This window comes from Amaranthus tricolor, chromosome 10, assembly GCF_026212465.1.
Source record: "Amaranthus tricolor cultivar Red isolate AtriRed21 chromosome 10, ASM2621246v1, whole genome shotgun sequence".
NCBI lineage: Eukaryota > Viridiplantae > Streptophyta > Magnoliopsida > Caryophyllales > Amaranthaceae > Amaranthus > Amaranthus tricolor.
This window is the reverse complement of record NC_080056.1, coordinates 5,341,953-5,359,096: the sequence shown is the minus strand read 5'-3', so window position 1 is coordinate 5,359,096 and position 17,144 is coordinate 5,341,953. Positions and strand designations below refer to the sequence as shown.

The following is a 17,144-nucleotide window of genomic DNA, read 5'->3' as shown; positions in this document are numbered from 1 at the left end:
TGAAGGATTGAATTAAGATGAGAAATGGTTGAGACCATATTTATAGTAAGTGATTGTGTGTAAATAAAAAGATTATTAAAACAAAGGCATTTAGTGCTGACCCTCGAAAGTCAGCTTCCAACCAGTGAACGTCCTTCCAACAAATACAATGCATTAGACATATTGGACATACTGGACATGTTAGACAACATTAATAGGAGATCAAATTAAGGAAATATTGAATTGCATTTTTTTTGGTGGCTTAAATGTGTTTTTTTTTAAAACTTTTTTTATAAAAAAATTGTTTTTCTTATAACTTATTTTTTTATTGACCTTGGTTTCGTCATCATGATACTCAGTGTATCCCGCTCATAGAAAATTATGATCAGGATCTGGGGAGGGAAAAAAGACGGCAACTCATACCTATAGAGGAGAGTGCGGTCAAAGAGTCTCTCAACTCAAGAAAAATTTTCAAAGAAAGAGAAACCTACAACTACCTAAAAGCCTACAACTTATAAACCACATTCACCTTTTATAGACCTTGGTCTGTAATGAACTAATGATGAGGAACAGGAAGTAAATAAAGACACATGTTATGTTGTGCTTTACTCATTATTTGAAAGTTTTTCCGGATAATAATATTTTATTTGAAGAGAGAAAAGTTTAAAAAAGTATTATTTTTTGTATGCTTTTGATTTTGATTTAAAGTTAGCTTAAAAACAGGTTAAAAGTCAATAAAAAAATTATAATGAGTAACTTTTGGTTTTATTTTAAAAGTAATTCATTAAATATTTTTTTGGCTATTTGACCAATAAAAAACATAAAATCAATCAAAAAGCCATAAAAAGCTGATTGCTAAAACACCCCAACTAGATAAAAAAGTCTCTTTAACATTTATTAAAAGGAATACACATAAAAAGTGGGAATTAAGTTATTTTTTGGGATAAAACTATGAATATGTAATATTTTCTTTTAATAAAATGTGTTAGTTAAATGAGGTTATTTTAGGTAAAGTAATATTCCTCTGTTTTTATTTGTTTTTTCGATTCACTTTTTGCATAAATCCCAATACAAACTTAAAGTAATATAGTTTTAATTGTGAGTTCTTAAAGTTCTAAAAAGTTAATATTTAGAAAATATATATTGAAATCGAGATCTCACATGAATATGTATTTTCATATAAATCGATGAGAAATCATAGTCAAAATTTGACACTAAAATTCGTAAATTTTATTTGAAAAAAAGTTATAAAAATGAAGGAAAGATGTCCTGATGTAGAAAGATTTATAATAATAATAACTTTATAAAATTTTTATTTTGGGAAAAAGAATACAAGAAATAAAAAATAATGGAGTATTTATTATATATTGGTAGTTTCTTAAATATTTATATGCAGCTACCAACCAACCCAAAGTTGGCACATAATTTGCTTTGACTTTTAATTAGCAAGGTAAGGCAAGTTTTGTTATAAAAAAAATGCCTGAACAAAACTTTAAAAAGCTGTTTGAATGTATAGGAGTAAAAGTTAATGACAAGAGATCGTTTGCTTCATTTTCATTTTATTGGAATTTCTATGAAATTAATTATTTTATTGGTTCTTATTTGGTTCATTGGTTGAAATTTCTTTTGGCTAATATAAAAGCATGAAGATTTTTTGAAAACGGAAATTTCTACAAAATGCAAAAAATTCAGCAAATTTAATATTGCGATATTTAATGTTCAACTGAAGAAGAAAAAATATTTTCTAGAATTTTGACAAAAAGTTTTAACTTTCAAGGAATTAGAAATTCCTATTGAAACTTATTTTTATTGTTAGCCAATTGAGCTTTAAGATTAAATGAATGCAAATTATTAGCAAAAATTGTTGTATATTACATCTTATCCATTGAAACATTGTTAATGAGGTACCGATATGCATTAATATAGAAATAAACTCCATAAGGGGTTGAATATAGTGTGTAAGTTTATCACGAGTGCAAGTTAAGGTCTGGACTGATAAAGGTATCTTAATTTCTTAGGGTTCTTGTAAGTTTGCATAAAATAAATGAGACATAATACACGTTTTTATATACAAATTTCACCACAAATGACTACGTAATACGTTCCATCAAGGATTATCCAGCCCACGGGATTCAAACCCCTTTATTCACTACCTATTTGATGTTCCACAAGAATATTCTACTTAATAAGGACAAAGAAACTTAAATATGATTTTCATGGATATTTACTAGTTAAAATATATTCATATAAGATATCTTAGATTTATCTTGGTATAAAAAACTTTACATAAAATGTTTATAATTTTTTATGAAATGATTTTATATATAATTAGTTTCATACACAAGAGTTGGAATTTGTTCAAAAAGCAAAGAAGGACATCAAAGAGAATAGAGGGAACAAATACATTGATTTGAGTCTCCTAAAAACTAGCTTTGAATCAATTCATTTATCTGCTATACAAAACCCATAGCACTCTTTGCTACCAAAATTTTCTACAATTCAAAATGCTATGTTTGGAGATAGTTTTATTTATAATTCTTTTATTTATAATTTTATAATTAAAATTCACAATTTAAAAGAAAATGTCTATTTCCTAACTCTATTAAGTGAATGTAAGAGTCCGACCTTAACCAGTTGAAAACTAAAATCTTTATGTTATATAGTGTCTTTTTTTATCATTATTGTGGCCGTGTCAAGTGGATTAAACTTCATTGGACCATTTGGTTGAGGCCCATTATAATGTTCTGTGATAGCTGAGTTAGAGGTGTTCTTCAGAGGTGGTTTTAAACACATTTAAAATGGTAAATTGCACAGATATCAGATGTAAAAATGATACTCTCTTTATTCTCTAGAAATTATCGTTATTATATATTACACAAAAATCAAATAATAGCGGCACCATTAAACTTTATACATATCATCAAATGGGCCGTATAATTAGAATGGACTCATGGACTAAGCTTGTATGATTGATGTATCATATTTTTCATATACTAGTAGTAATACTAATTAGTGGATAAATAATTAAATAAGTATGTTTTTGATAGATAATTGGTGATAAAAAATACATATAATTTTTATATGCTCATTAGTGTAGGGATGTCAAAATAGATGAGTGGATGTGGTATGCCTTCTCTCATATCCATAACCATCTAAAATTTTCATACCAACTACCTACCCATTACACGTGGCGGATAACATTCTCATACACATGCTTGCCCACCTGAGTATGGGTTCAAACCCATGCCCACCTTATACCAACTTTACATTCACTCCAAATCCACGTTATATATATACCTCATGAATCCCTATAAATTTAATTGGACATCTAATTTTGTTTAAATCATACAATGCAATAAAATAAATTAAAGATTTTTAGCTTTTTGTCAATAGTTATTAATAAAAATATTAAAAATTAATAGAAATTAGTATATTGTAAATATAGGGTGGACAATTATAGAGCAAAGCGGGTGGGTATTGGGTGGGGCGGTTAGGTATGAGGCTGGGAGGGTAGATATGAGGCGAGTGGTAAAACTTCATACCCACCACCCATAACGAATATGACTTTTCATACTTATATTCACTTACTATTTACCAAAATCATACTATGCCCGCCCTAACTGACATAAATATAGTTTAAAACCCTTATATTTTATCCACGTATCCTCCCTAAATATTTCCTTAGACGGCAGCTATTTTAACAAGTGAGTATACAAAGTTTTTCAGTCTACTACTACAACAACAGTGTTATTGCAGACAACAAATTAAATTTGATAATAAATGGGAGTGGGCTGTATGAGTTAAGACTCAAGAGATCCGACACAACAATAAGTTATGGTTGAGACGCGATTTTTACTTTGATTATTCTACTACTGCTTTTCATTCATCTCTAAATCCTAATTTTAATTCCTAGTCCCACCCTTGTACAGAAATTGTTACAATTTCTATTTTAATTTGTCCTTTTAATTTTATAATACTTTTATTTTTATTTTAGATAATATTTTCACTATTTTTTTTAATTCTTATTATCCACACAATTCTCTTGTTTCTTTTCTCTTTCAATCATATCAAAACAATTTATTACATCTTATCAATTTATTAATAATTTTGTTAAATTACTCACTTCGTTCCTAATGAAGTTCCCACAAGGAATGTTCATGAGAATTAAAAAAAATTGAATATTTTTAATAGTGAGATCATAAACATTAAAAAATTATTAAAAGAAAGCTAGTGAAAAAATATGAAAACCACAAGTAATAAAAAATATTATTTTAAAGTTAGTGAAAAACATGTAGGCACCATAAGAAATATAAAATTGTTAAAATGAAATTAGTGAAAGATATGTAAGATCATAAACATTATTAAAATATTAAAATGATAAGGAACAAAGTTATTTTTATACAAAATTAATAATATAAAGAGAAATTTATTTTATTAAGTTTAGTGCAAGTCTTAGATACGGAAAGAGTACACTCTACTTTTTGTAGGACTCTAATTGTTCACTTTGTGAATTAAACTATGGGTACGATGCTGTATTTTTCGTTACTTTCTGACTGTTTTGCTGATAATTCTTTTCTTTACTTTCAAATCACAGGGCCCTTGTTACACGTTTAGTACTACTACATTTTTATCGCTCTATTTGTACTAAAAAATTCACAAATTCATGTGAGAATTAAACTGGTCTAAAAAAAAATATAAAGTTTCTCGATAAGTATTAATAATATTGTAAGTAGGCAATAAAAATATTATAAATAGACATTTAGAATATCGTAAGTACTTAAGTACTTACTTGGTGTACATTAAGTATATTGTAAGTAGGCATTAAGAATATGGTAAGTACACTAGTAGTCTAAGTTTTTCGGTAGGCATTAAAAATATTGTAACTTTGTAAGTAGGCATTTTTAGTACTTTTTCGGTGGGCATTAAGTATATTGTATGTAGGCATTAAGAATACAGTAAGTGGATATTAAGGTTTAATAGGTTGGATTTGAGAACGTTTCTCAAAGAAACGATTTCAGGAGACTGGCTGCTAAAAATTTAGTCCCTTTTTTTTAATTTGTCTCATTAACATGTCTTACTTTTATTTATGAAATGACTCACACTCATTTTTTTTAAAATTTTTATTCATATATTTAATTTAAATTTTTATTTCTTTTTTCATTTTCTGTAATATATAGAACCTCTTATACTAATCAAATATTTCATTTTTTTGTTTGGCATGTGTTTATCAAACATCTCATTTTTTTTATTTGGAATATTTTCTTCTTACTTAATTTTGACTCCAAATAACTTTGATATTAAAAGTTGAATTTTATGAGATTTAAATATTTATATAATTACAACAAAAAAAATTTGTACCCAAAGCTATGTTTTCGGTGACAAAAATGAATGGACGGCCATTCTAGAGCGACAATTGGGCCACACTGATGCTTTGTTTTTAATTTCACAAAAACTAGGGCGAGACGGTCTCATTATGATACTGTTAATTTGGGTCGGTCTAATTCGCGAGTGTAACATCATTACACGCTTTCTCTCGTTTTTCATTTTCTGGGTATTTATCAATTTTGACCTTAAAGGTTTTAATTTTAACGTAAAGTAAAACTTAAACAGATCAAATTTCAATTTAGACCTATAAGTGATCAATTTTGAGATTGAACTAATCAATTTCTATATAAATATGTTCTGTTTTCACAATTTCATAACGGAGTTTAATAAAATGGTATTATTCTATCATTATATGGATGAATTTTAAACAACAAATGAAATGGTCAATAAAACTATCAATAATAGTGTTAAAACATTGCACAATACAAGTACTCTTATTTAATGCATACATGATGGTTTAAATGGAACATAAGAGTACATGTACTCTTTAATTATCGATCAATAATAGTAATATTGCTCTTTCCTCAACAGAATCTGTTCATTATAGACTTGGAAATAAAGTTGGTGTAATGTTTGCTTACCCTAGATGTGAAGGTGGAGGAAGTTTCGATTTCGAATTATTTTTGCCAATTGATTCAATGCATGCTTTTGGAAATGACCAAGAGTTTAAGGCTTCTATGTTATAAAAAATTTTAATTTTAATCTAAGAATGATCAATTCAGACCTTAAAATGATTAATTATGATCAGTTATAACTTATAAAAAAATTCAATTTAACCTTTAATGTATCAATTATGACCTTAAATAGATTAAATACTGAGTGCATATTGAGAAATATTATAATTGTGCTGATTGAGCTATCCATCTCATATTGAGACAGTCTCATCCAAGATCAACTGTTTTAATTTTTTATCGCTCAAACTATGGGCGACACTTTTTTGTACATGCAACACAAAGTAGTCGCCCAAAGAACTTTTTTCATATCTAATTTAGTCAGTCATCTCAATATGGATAATAATAACATGATTATGGAGTTTCATGTAATCATAATTTTATAAAATTGTAATTAATTATAATTAGAGGGTTTTGGCTATAGCTCTCATCTTTAACGACCTATAATTATACAAAGAATTTGAAAGCAAAAAGATGGTACAAATTCTTGTATGAGATGGTCTCATCATGAAATGCGTCTTTTATATGAGTTGAATCGTTTAACTAATACAAATTATTAGCATATAAATTTTTTTATTTTGAGATCATCACACTAGAACTAAAAAAACAGTTTCTACAAGAGTAACTCGAAATATAATGTTAAATTAATAATGTTTAGGCCAGTCTACGATTAAATCAAATGGGCCGAAGTATTGGTTTTGATGATTGATCCAAAATCCTGTCAGTGTTTCTCTTGCAATAAGGATTGAGTTTTGGGCTTGTTATATATTTCAATGTCCTAAAAAGGCCCAGTGTTACGTGATTGTTTTAAATTATTCCCTAAGTCCTACTTAATTTTTTTTCAATGGTTTCACTCATTTTTTTTAAAAAAATTATTATAAACTTATTCTCTCCGTTTATCTCATCAACCGACTATTCCATTCACTCATGTACGTCTTATTCTCCAACCAATTTCATATAGACAGAGAGCAGGGGCAGAGCAAAGGTCATGTTTACTTATTGATGTTTATTAAATTAATGCCCTTTATCAACTATTAATGGTAAAATAGGAATCAAAAGAAAAAAATGTTGGTAGGTTTTGAACCACTGGCCTACGATATTATAGGAAGACAAATAATCAACTAAGCTACTCCTAACTAATGAACTATAAAGAATTTATTAATATATGAGACATATTTTCTAGAAATCTTAAACGTTTAGATACCTTAAATGCACCTAAAATCGTAAATTAATATATTCTTTGATTATTAGAAATTGAATGGGATTGTAATGTGACCAAGGACTATTTTGCTTTGTCTAGAATACGGGGGTTGATTGCTAAAAACTTAAGTATAAGTGACTTAGTTGACATTATTAAATGCTTAATGAATTACTCCAAATCACACTTGATCTCAAAGCAAGACAACAAAAATGAGCTAAAGCCAACAAATGATTCCAAATGTGGCAATATATTTTCTATTCAATTACTTATACTATCTACCCTAAAACATATACCTTATATAAACCTTTCATAACACCCTTTTCTCAACATCAAAACCAAAAATTTGAATAATATTTATTATCCTCCATGAAAATATCAATAACCTTATTGTTATTCTTTGTTACACTAAAATGTTCTCTAATCCAAACTTTACAACACCCTTTAGACCCATTAAATCCATTAGAAATCAATGAAATGAGAAAAATCATACAAAAGTCCCATCTTAAAACACTTTCAAATCTAACATACCACTTCGTAGACCTTGATGAGCCAAATAAAAATGATGTATTATCATATCTATTATCTCCTAAAAACACAAAACCCTTGACCCGTCGAGCCAAGGCAATAGTCATAAGTCAGGGAAAAATCCATGAACTCATCGTAGATCTGTCAAAACAATTGGTAATATCAGACCATATTTATAATGGTCATGGTTATCCTTCCTTAACGTTCGAGGAGCTACTCCAAGCCGTCTTACTTACCCAAAAATACCCTCCATTCCTAAACTCACTCACAAAAAGAAATCTAAATATATCCCAAGTTTCATGCTTGCCTCTTACAAAAGGTTGGTATGGTGAAAGTACATCTAAAAGGGGAGTAAAAATAACATGTTTTTATAGAAATGGAACAAGTAATATATATGCTAGACCAATTAATGGAATAACCATATTATTTGATCTTGAATCAATGAAAGTTTCTAAATATATAGACCGTTTTAAAGCACCCTTACCAAAATCAGAAGGGACGGATTTTCATTCAAGATCAATAAAACCTAGTCCAATTTTTCCTAACACAACAAATAATAAATTAATTATCAAAAATAATATAATTAAATGGGGAAATTGGAAATTTCATGTGGGATTTAATTCAAGAGCAGGATTAATTATTTCCACAGCTTCAATATTTGATAAAAAAGAAAAAAAATATAGGAGAGTTTTATATAGAGGGCATGCTTCAGAAACATTTGTACCATATATGGACCCCACAGAAGATTGGTATTATAGGACATTTATGGATGTGGGTGAATTTGGGTTTGGAAAATCAGCAGATAGTCTTCAACCACTTGTTGATTGTCCAGGAAATGCCAAGTATATTGATGGGTATTTGATCGATGCTTTTGGGATGCCTAATTTGGTTCCTAGGGCTATTTGTATTTTTGAACGTTTTTCTGCTGATGTTGCTTGGAGACATACTGAAATTGGGGTTCCTGGAAAAGTGGTATGTTTTTTTTAATTTATTTTTTTTTATTTTTGTGAGTATATTTTGCAGGAATCAACTCAACTAAAAGCTTAAGCTGATGGTTGAGGCTTTAGGATGTATTGTATACTTTAACATGCCCCCGCACATGAGAGCTTATTGGGATAGAAGTATAGATACGCATAAACACTGAATATTCCACTTTAAATGAGGGGTGGTTGAGATTGAAATTAGTGATCTCTTGTCACGTTGGCTTCTATTATCAAGTCAAGGAACCAAGTCAACTAAATGCTTAAGCTGATAGTTGAGGCCTTTGGATACGTTATAGACTCTAACATGTTTATGCTTATTGGATCTTTTTTGAAGCTTGCAATATTTTGATATAAATATTTTTTTGGATAATGAGGTAGGTTAAGGGAAGAGAGGGTGAGAGCTAAAATCAGGATCTTATCGGAAGGGAAGTGACATATTTTGTCATCATGTAGAGAATGTGCTTGTCAAAGCACATAAAGTGTCTGTAATTTGAGCTTTCGAATTCAATCGAAGTTGATGGTTCTAAAAGTTCGTGTTCACGTTAGCACAAGAGGTAGTTACCTGAAAAAGGCACATATAGTGGCTTGAGCATATGGGTGCCCTTGCTTGCCCGAGCAATGAAATCTATTGGCAGAATTTATGTGCAGAAAAAAATTTATCCGAACAAGAAATACGAATGCCCTTGGCCAAGCTTACGCAGGCAAGTCGAAACGCTATAGGGTTATTGCTTGTCCGAGCATCGTGCTTGCCCACTGAGTTGACATTACACATTCACCAATCACCATATATTTTAATTATTTTATATTCGCTAATAATTAATAAATCTAACTATTGTTTACAGTTTTAATGTCACTTTTTCCTAATAGTATTTTTATGTACACGAGAATTATACTCCATGTTTTATTCTTTTACTATATGCAAAATTAAAATTAAAATTTATTAAGATTTAAGGGGTTTATTATATTAATTATTGTGTTTTGCAGATAAGAAATGGAGAGCCGGAAATTACACTTGTTGTAAGGATGATAGCTACTGTTGGAAATTATGACTATATTCTTGATTGGGAGTTCAGGCAGACCGGTTCAATCACTGTTGGGGTATGATTCATTTTTAGATAGTACAAGTTTTCATCATATAATATTATCCCTCCAAATAATAAAATGCATATTGAAATGAATTTTGTAGAGAAAAGTAGAAAATTAAAATAAAATAAGTAAAACTATATAGAAGTATCAAATTTTTAAATAGATTTTCCTATAAAAATTCCTTATGGTAACTTTCATTATCATTTCCGCTATTTAAAACTTTTAACAATAGTGTAAAAATACAGTTTCAGTCATAGTCGCGGTAATGGTCACAAAGCGAATATCACGGCCTGTACAAATGATTTTGCAGTCAATACTGCCCATACATCAGTCACAATAAATTCAAAAATCTTTACAATACGATCGTGATACGGTGATACAACTTGTTTTTACATTATGCTTTCAACTAAGAAGACGGTAAATGTCTAGTTATTCGTCAGTGTTATACAGAGGTGCTTGTTTTTTGTACCCAGGTTATTTGAAAGGGATGGGTCCATTCACATTTTATTTTGAATACATCATCAATCCCACTTATTTAGCATTATTTAATAAGTTGGTCTATCTCACTAATTTTACATTATTATTTTGAAAATATAATAATATATCATTTTCTTTTAATCTCATTCATATGTTTTAACTCTTTTTTAATTTTATCCCCATAATTTGTTCAATTTTCATTGACTACCAAAATATTTATTCTTTGTTTGAAAAATACTTATTTTTTCTTCTACTAGTTCAAAATGACAGAGTAGCTTGTCGAAGTCAATACTCAAAATATAGAGTAATATGCAAGTATATGTTCATAAGTTCATTATATATACGTGTAGTTGGAGACCAAACTATCAATAGAGACACTAAATAATGCTTTGCTTGTGCTGAATCGTGAATCCAGATATTATTTTTGAAATAAATATTAAAATAAATTTGAATTTAAAAAGTCAAAATGGTCCCCCATACATGGTCGAACGCCAATTGGCCAATTCTAGCAACTAAATAACCTTAGGAAAAAAATTAAAATTAAAAATTTTATTTTTCACTCTTACGCTGAAATTCATTTTTAGTAGTTATTATTAATAATCTAAATACTTGTATTAGTTTGTCATACTATAAACCAAATAAACCTAATGACATGTTATTTTGGTGTAAAAATATACAACTACTTTTTGGAATAACAATAGAAAAGGTGGGTGATTTGTGTAGCTGGTGGGGAATGGATTTTAAATTTTTTTTAATGGTATTTATTTTTTAATAAAATAAATTATTTTTTAATGAAAAGTAACATGCTATAGAAAATCATCATATTTACGGGTATATTCCAAGCAAATGCACCCCATAATTTGGATTAATTAAAAATAATCAAAAACAAAATTAGTTTGATCACATGATGAGCGAAAGTAGATCAATTTTTTTTAACATGTTTTAGTTTATTTTCTTATAAGCAAGTACTCTTGAACTGTTCTGATGGATCGCCACATTTGCTTATTGTTTATTATAGAAGATGTTTGATAAAATTATTTATAGAAAATGTGGGTTAACAAGTTAGCCTTTTCAGCTGACTGATAATCATTTATCCAATAGGTTGTTTGACTAACTAAAAAGCCAAAAAAACAGCCAACATAAAAAACTGACACAAAAATTATTTACCAAAACATTCACAAATATAATTTATACGTGTTTTTTTTTTTATAAAAGTATATATCCATTATTGAAAATCTAATAAAATAGCTTTAGGTCGGGTTAACGGGAGTGCTAGAAATGAAGGCAACGTCCTACACAACAACGGACAAAATCATCGAAGATAACGTTTACGGAACATTGGTTTCACCTAACACAATCGCCGTTAACCACGACCACTTCTTAACCTATTATCTCGACCTCGACATTGACGGCGATCGTAACTCCTTCATCAAGTCGACGTTACAAACGGAGAAAGTCAACGGGTGTGATCACTCTCCTAGGAAAAGTTATTGGAAGGTTAAAAACCAAGTTTTGAAAAGAGAAGCCGATGCAAGAATACGGCTCGGCTCGAAGCCAGCCGAGCTGATGTTTGTGAATCCTAATAAGAAAACTGATGTTGGAAACTTGGTGGGTTACCGGCTAATAACAGGACAACCGGCTTATTCACTGCTTCTTGATGATGATTATCCTGAGAAACGGACGTCTTATTTGAAGTATGAGATATGGGCTACTTCTTATGATAAGTATGAAAGGTGGGCTGGTGGGTTTTATGCGGATCAAAGCCATGGTGATGACGGCTTAGCCGTATGGACTCAAAGGTTCTTCTATTCCAACCTTACTTTTTTGTTTATGCCCTCATTAAGACTGTGTTTGATATTTTCTCCGTTTTGTAATAAAGTTTTTATAAAGAATGCTTACAGGATTAAGAAAAATAGAATATTTTAAATAGGGAATATATAATTTTATTAAATAATAAATTTAATGGAGAAAAAATTAGGATCATAAATATTTAAAAAATATTAAAAGAAAGTTTATGAAAAAATATAGAGACCACAACTAATTATAAAATATTTTTATAAAGTTAGTAAAAAAATGTAGAAACCATAAGAAATATAAACATGTTAGAATGAAGTCTGTGGAAGATGTACAGGGACTATAAATATTAAAATATTAAAATGAAGATGAACAAGGTTAATTTGTGATATAAATAGAAAGATTTTATATGGAAACTACAAATGAAACACACCAAAACCACAAATAAAAACTTTTTTAAGAAATGGAGAGTATAAAACTTCTTGTTTGGCTTTTCTTTACTTTTTAATTAGTTAAAAAGTAAAAATAAAATAAAATAAAAGTGAAAAAATGGTTAATAAGTCATCTAAAAAGTTGGGTTCTAAGTCAAAATTAAATTTTTTTTAGCATTTTGATATTATTATTTAATAAACATCCAACATCGAATGATTAAATTTTACTAAACATCTTCATGACAATTAACTTAAACAACTTGTTTATCGGTCAATATATTTTTGCTAATCAAACCAACCAATAATCATTTACCAATCTTATAAATTTCTTGTCCACCATAGATAAATTTGAAGGGTTTCTATCTTAAACCAATAAATTATTCATCCCTTTCGTTGATCGAAGTAGAAAACTATTTCACGACGCTTCCTCCGTTTTATTATATTTGCTACATTTTATTTTTTAACCAATTTAATGCGTAACTTTGATCATTTATATCTTAAGTTGTGCTTAACTAAAAATTGTAAATATTTGATATTATGAAAGTATTCAATTATACGATTCAAATAAGATATCACTTAACTATATTTTTCTAAGGCATTAGCCGCTATGTATAAAATAAGCTTGAAATGTAGCGACTATTTTCGAACGGAGGAAATATAACAAATTCAAATTGAGGAGTACACATTATTTATATCTCCTAATTTTTCAGTGTGAATTATAAGTGATTATTCCCTCTGTTCCTTTAACAAATTTTCATTTGTTATTTTAAGGTGTTTTATTTGTTGTTCATATAAATATTCTTTCTATTTATATCACAAATTTTGGACAAAAATAACTTTTTTTTTCATTCTCTTTTAATACTTTAATAATGTTTATGGTCCCCACATATTTTCCTCTAATTTTATTTTAATATTTTTATATTCCTTATATGGTCGCTATATGTTTTCCACTAACTTTATAACAATTTTTTCCTATTAGTTATGATTTTCATATTTTTTCCAGTAATTTTTTTAATGTTTATGATTTTTACTTTTTTTTATTAAATTTATTATTCAATAAAATAATATATATATTATCTAAAAATTTTATTTTTCTTAATTTCCTTAAAAATTATTCGTGAGAACTCATTAAAAAAGGATGCAGTAGTAGTAGATTTCTAATACTTTCAATCACGTATATGCATATAATTTTAAAACTTGGATGAAAAAGTGACTATTTTTGAACTCATCATGGCCATCCTTATTTCAAAAATTGGTGGATAACACTTTTTTCGAACAAGCTTGCCAAACATATGTTAATAACATCATCCACTCTAATTAATGCCATTATATTTATTGTTGGGTCCACACAAATATCTCCAATCTGATAAGAATTTTAATCACACTTACTAATGAGCTTTTTTTAAATCAGTTGATATAGATGGAGTAGTGTATGAGAAATATATATTTTGGTTATAAACTCTAGTTTTCTATCAAATATTTTTTTTTTGAAATATATTATTTATAAATATATAATAGAAGTACAACTGAAATAAAATAACTAAAATACAAGTAAATTTTAAAGTATAACAATTTCATCAAAAATTTGTATACTTGGCACATATTACTAAAAACCCACAATTGTTGTTTCGATTTAATAAAATATTAATTCAATAATTATTCCAAAAGTGGTCACATAATTTTTTTAACCAATTTCTTTATTTTATATTTTTAGTAATATTTTATTTATGTTTTTTTTTTAATATTTAACAAATTGTTTATCCCAAATATAAACCATTGTAAGAAAGCTTAACCTTTTCTTATCTGAGTAGTAAAAAATCTTACCAAGAATACATTGATCTTGTTTTACATAATTTCTCCAATCCAAAATACTTGCATCAAATACATTTTTACGCAATTTAATGTGTTTGTAAGATTCTTTAAATCTAAAGTTATATATAACTAAAAATTATAAAAATATGCGACAAGACGAATAAAACAAAAACTCACATGATTATGTTTTTCTATCGTATAATAGTCCAAATATATAAATAACTATATAATAATAAATTGTAGAAAAGTAATTGGTTTGGTAGAAGTAGAGTACGCCATATGTAATGGAGGAAGTATTAGATCTTTTTATATGTTGATAACTAGATATTATAAAAGTGCGTAAATATAAAAACTCATATAATTAAAAAAATTGTTTTATGACATAATCGCTACGACATCATGACTAGTTATAGGAAATAAATATACTTCTTATTTGTTAGGAGTATTTTTTATAAAAATTGAATATGCAAAAAAATAAGTGAATAGCTATAGCACGGGTAGAAGCAAAAGGAAGAGGATATCATAAATTTTGCTTTCTTTTTCATTTTTACTTGTGTCAAACTTTTATTTTTTAAGTCTTATTTAATTCATCATAAAAAGTATGAAATTAGTAAAAATCAGTTTTAATAATAAAAATCAATATTAGTTAAATCAATTACATTTAATAAAATCACTTATAATCATCAGTAAAATCAATTTTAATCAATACAATTCAATAATAATTTATAATGAAATATTTTTTGTAATCAGTTAAAATTAGTAATTAAAAATCAATAAAAATTAGTTATAAAATTACAATCAGTAAAAATTAGGTATGATAAGTAAAAATTAGTAGAATTAGTAAAAATCAGATGAACTAAACATGACCTTAATTTGATACACAAACTTATTATTATCTTCCAGCTTTTTTTTTTTGCATTATTCACCAATTCAATTTTCAATTTCATTTAATTTAAAGTGAAATATGCAATGAGCATATTTTAAAAGAACAAAAAAAAGTAAATATTAACCAGAATGATGATTTGACAGGAATAGAAGAATAGAAAATGAAGATATAGTATTGTGGTATACGATGGGATTTCATCACGTTCCATGCCAAGAAGATTTTCCCATAATGGCAACCTTGCGAAGCAGTTTCGAGCTTCGTCCTACTAACTTTTTCGATAGAAATCCACTTACTCCTTAAAATATCCTTAGTCAATATTCTATTTGATTTTATGAAATAATGTGATTCTCTTTTATCATTTGTATCTTAAGTTTATTATTATTATATTATATATAATATAATAAGCTTAATAAAATAGTGAAAGACATTCTATATATTTTTTTATTTTAATATTCAAATGTTCTATTTTCTCTTTTTTTTATATACTCATATCAAATATCTCATTTTCTTATATGGTGATTTTTTTCATTATTTATACTTTTAGGAGATTTAATTATTTATAAAATAATTATTAATCAATTATCACTTATTCTTTACTTTATTTTCTAATTCACTCTTTTCATGTGGTCTTAATAAGTTGGTCATTCAAGCATTTTTTCATAAAATTACTGTATTATCAAATGTGATATTTTTGTTACAATAGAATAAAGTTTTTTTAAACTCTATGACATGGATACTAATGAATGTATTTATTTATTTTTTTAATTACATTATGGATACTAACAAATGTATTTATTTATTTTTTTTAAAACTCACTTATTATTTTTTCTATACGAGCTTATTTATTCTATCATTGCCCTAAAATAAAACTTTAAAATAGGGACCAAATAGAAGATGGATGATGATAAGGTGCATCAAAGGTGATATTTTTGTTAGAATAGAATAAAGTTTTTTCACTTTATATGAGAATCATTTAATGACATTATGGATGACAATAAATGTATTTATTTATTTTTTTAAAACTCACTTATTATTTTTTCTATACGTGTTCATTTTATTCTATCATTGCCCTAAAATAAAACTTTAAAATAGGGACCAAATAGAAGATGGATGATGATAAGGTGCATCAAAGGTGATATTTTTGTTAGAATAGAATAAAGTTTTTTCACTTTATATGAGAATCATTTAATGACATTATGGATGACAATAAATGTATTTATTTATTTTTTTAAAACTCACTTATTATTTTTTCTATACGTGTTCATTTTATTCTATCATTGCCCTAAAATAAAACTTTAAAATAGGGACCAAATAGAAGATGGATGATGATAAGGTGCATCAAAGGTGATATTTTTGTTAGAATAGAATAAAGTTTTGCACTTTATATGAGAATCATTTAATGACATTATGGATGACAATAAATGTATTTATTTATTTTTTTAAAACTCACTTATTATTTTTTCTATACGTGTTCATTTTATTCTATCATTGCCCTAAAATAAAACTTTAAAATAGGGACCAAATAGAAGATGGATGATGATAAGGTGCATCAAAGGTGATATTTTTGTTAGAATAGAATAAAGTTTTTTCACCTTATATGAGAATCATTTAATGACATTATGGATGACAATAAATGTATTTATTTATTTTTTTTAAACCCACTTATTATTTTTTCTATACGTGTTCATTTTATTCTATCATTGCCCTAAAATAAAACTTTAAAATAGGGACCAAATAGAAGATGAATGATGGTAAGGTGTATCAAATGTGATATTTTTGTTAGAATAGAATAAAGTTTTTTTTTAAAACTCTCCAAATCTCACCTTATATAAGAATCATTTAATGACATTATAAATAACATTGAATATATTTATTTATTTTTTTAAAACTCCCTTATTATTTTTTCAATACGTG

At 27.2% G+C, this 17,144-nt stretch overlaps 1 protein-coding gene across 1 annotated transcript; it reads left to right on the top strand.

The window, feature by feature from the left end:
• The first annotated feature begins 7,583 nt into the window (after positions 1-7,583).
• Positions 7,584-15,564, top strand: LOC130825294 (primary amine oxidase 1). Its single transcript, XM_057690443.1, has 4 exons — positions 7,584-8,733; positions 9,729-9,842; positions 11,562-12,106; positions 15,374-15,564. The coding sequence occupies exons 1-4, from the start codon at positions 7,603-7,605 to the stop codon at positions 15,528-15,530; spliced, it is 1,947 nt and encodes a 648-aa protein (XP_057546426.1). The 5' UTR covers positions 7,584-7,602; the 3' UTR covers positions 15,531-15,564.
• Positions 15,565-17,144: the final 1,580 nt, after the last annotated feature.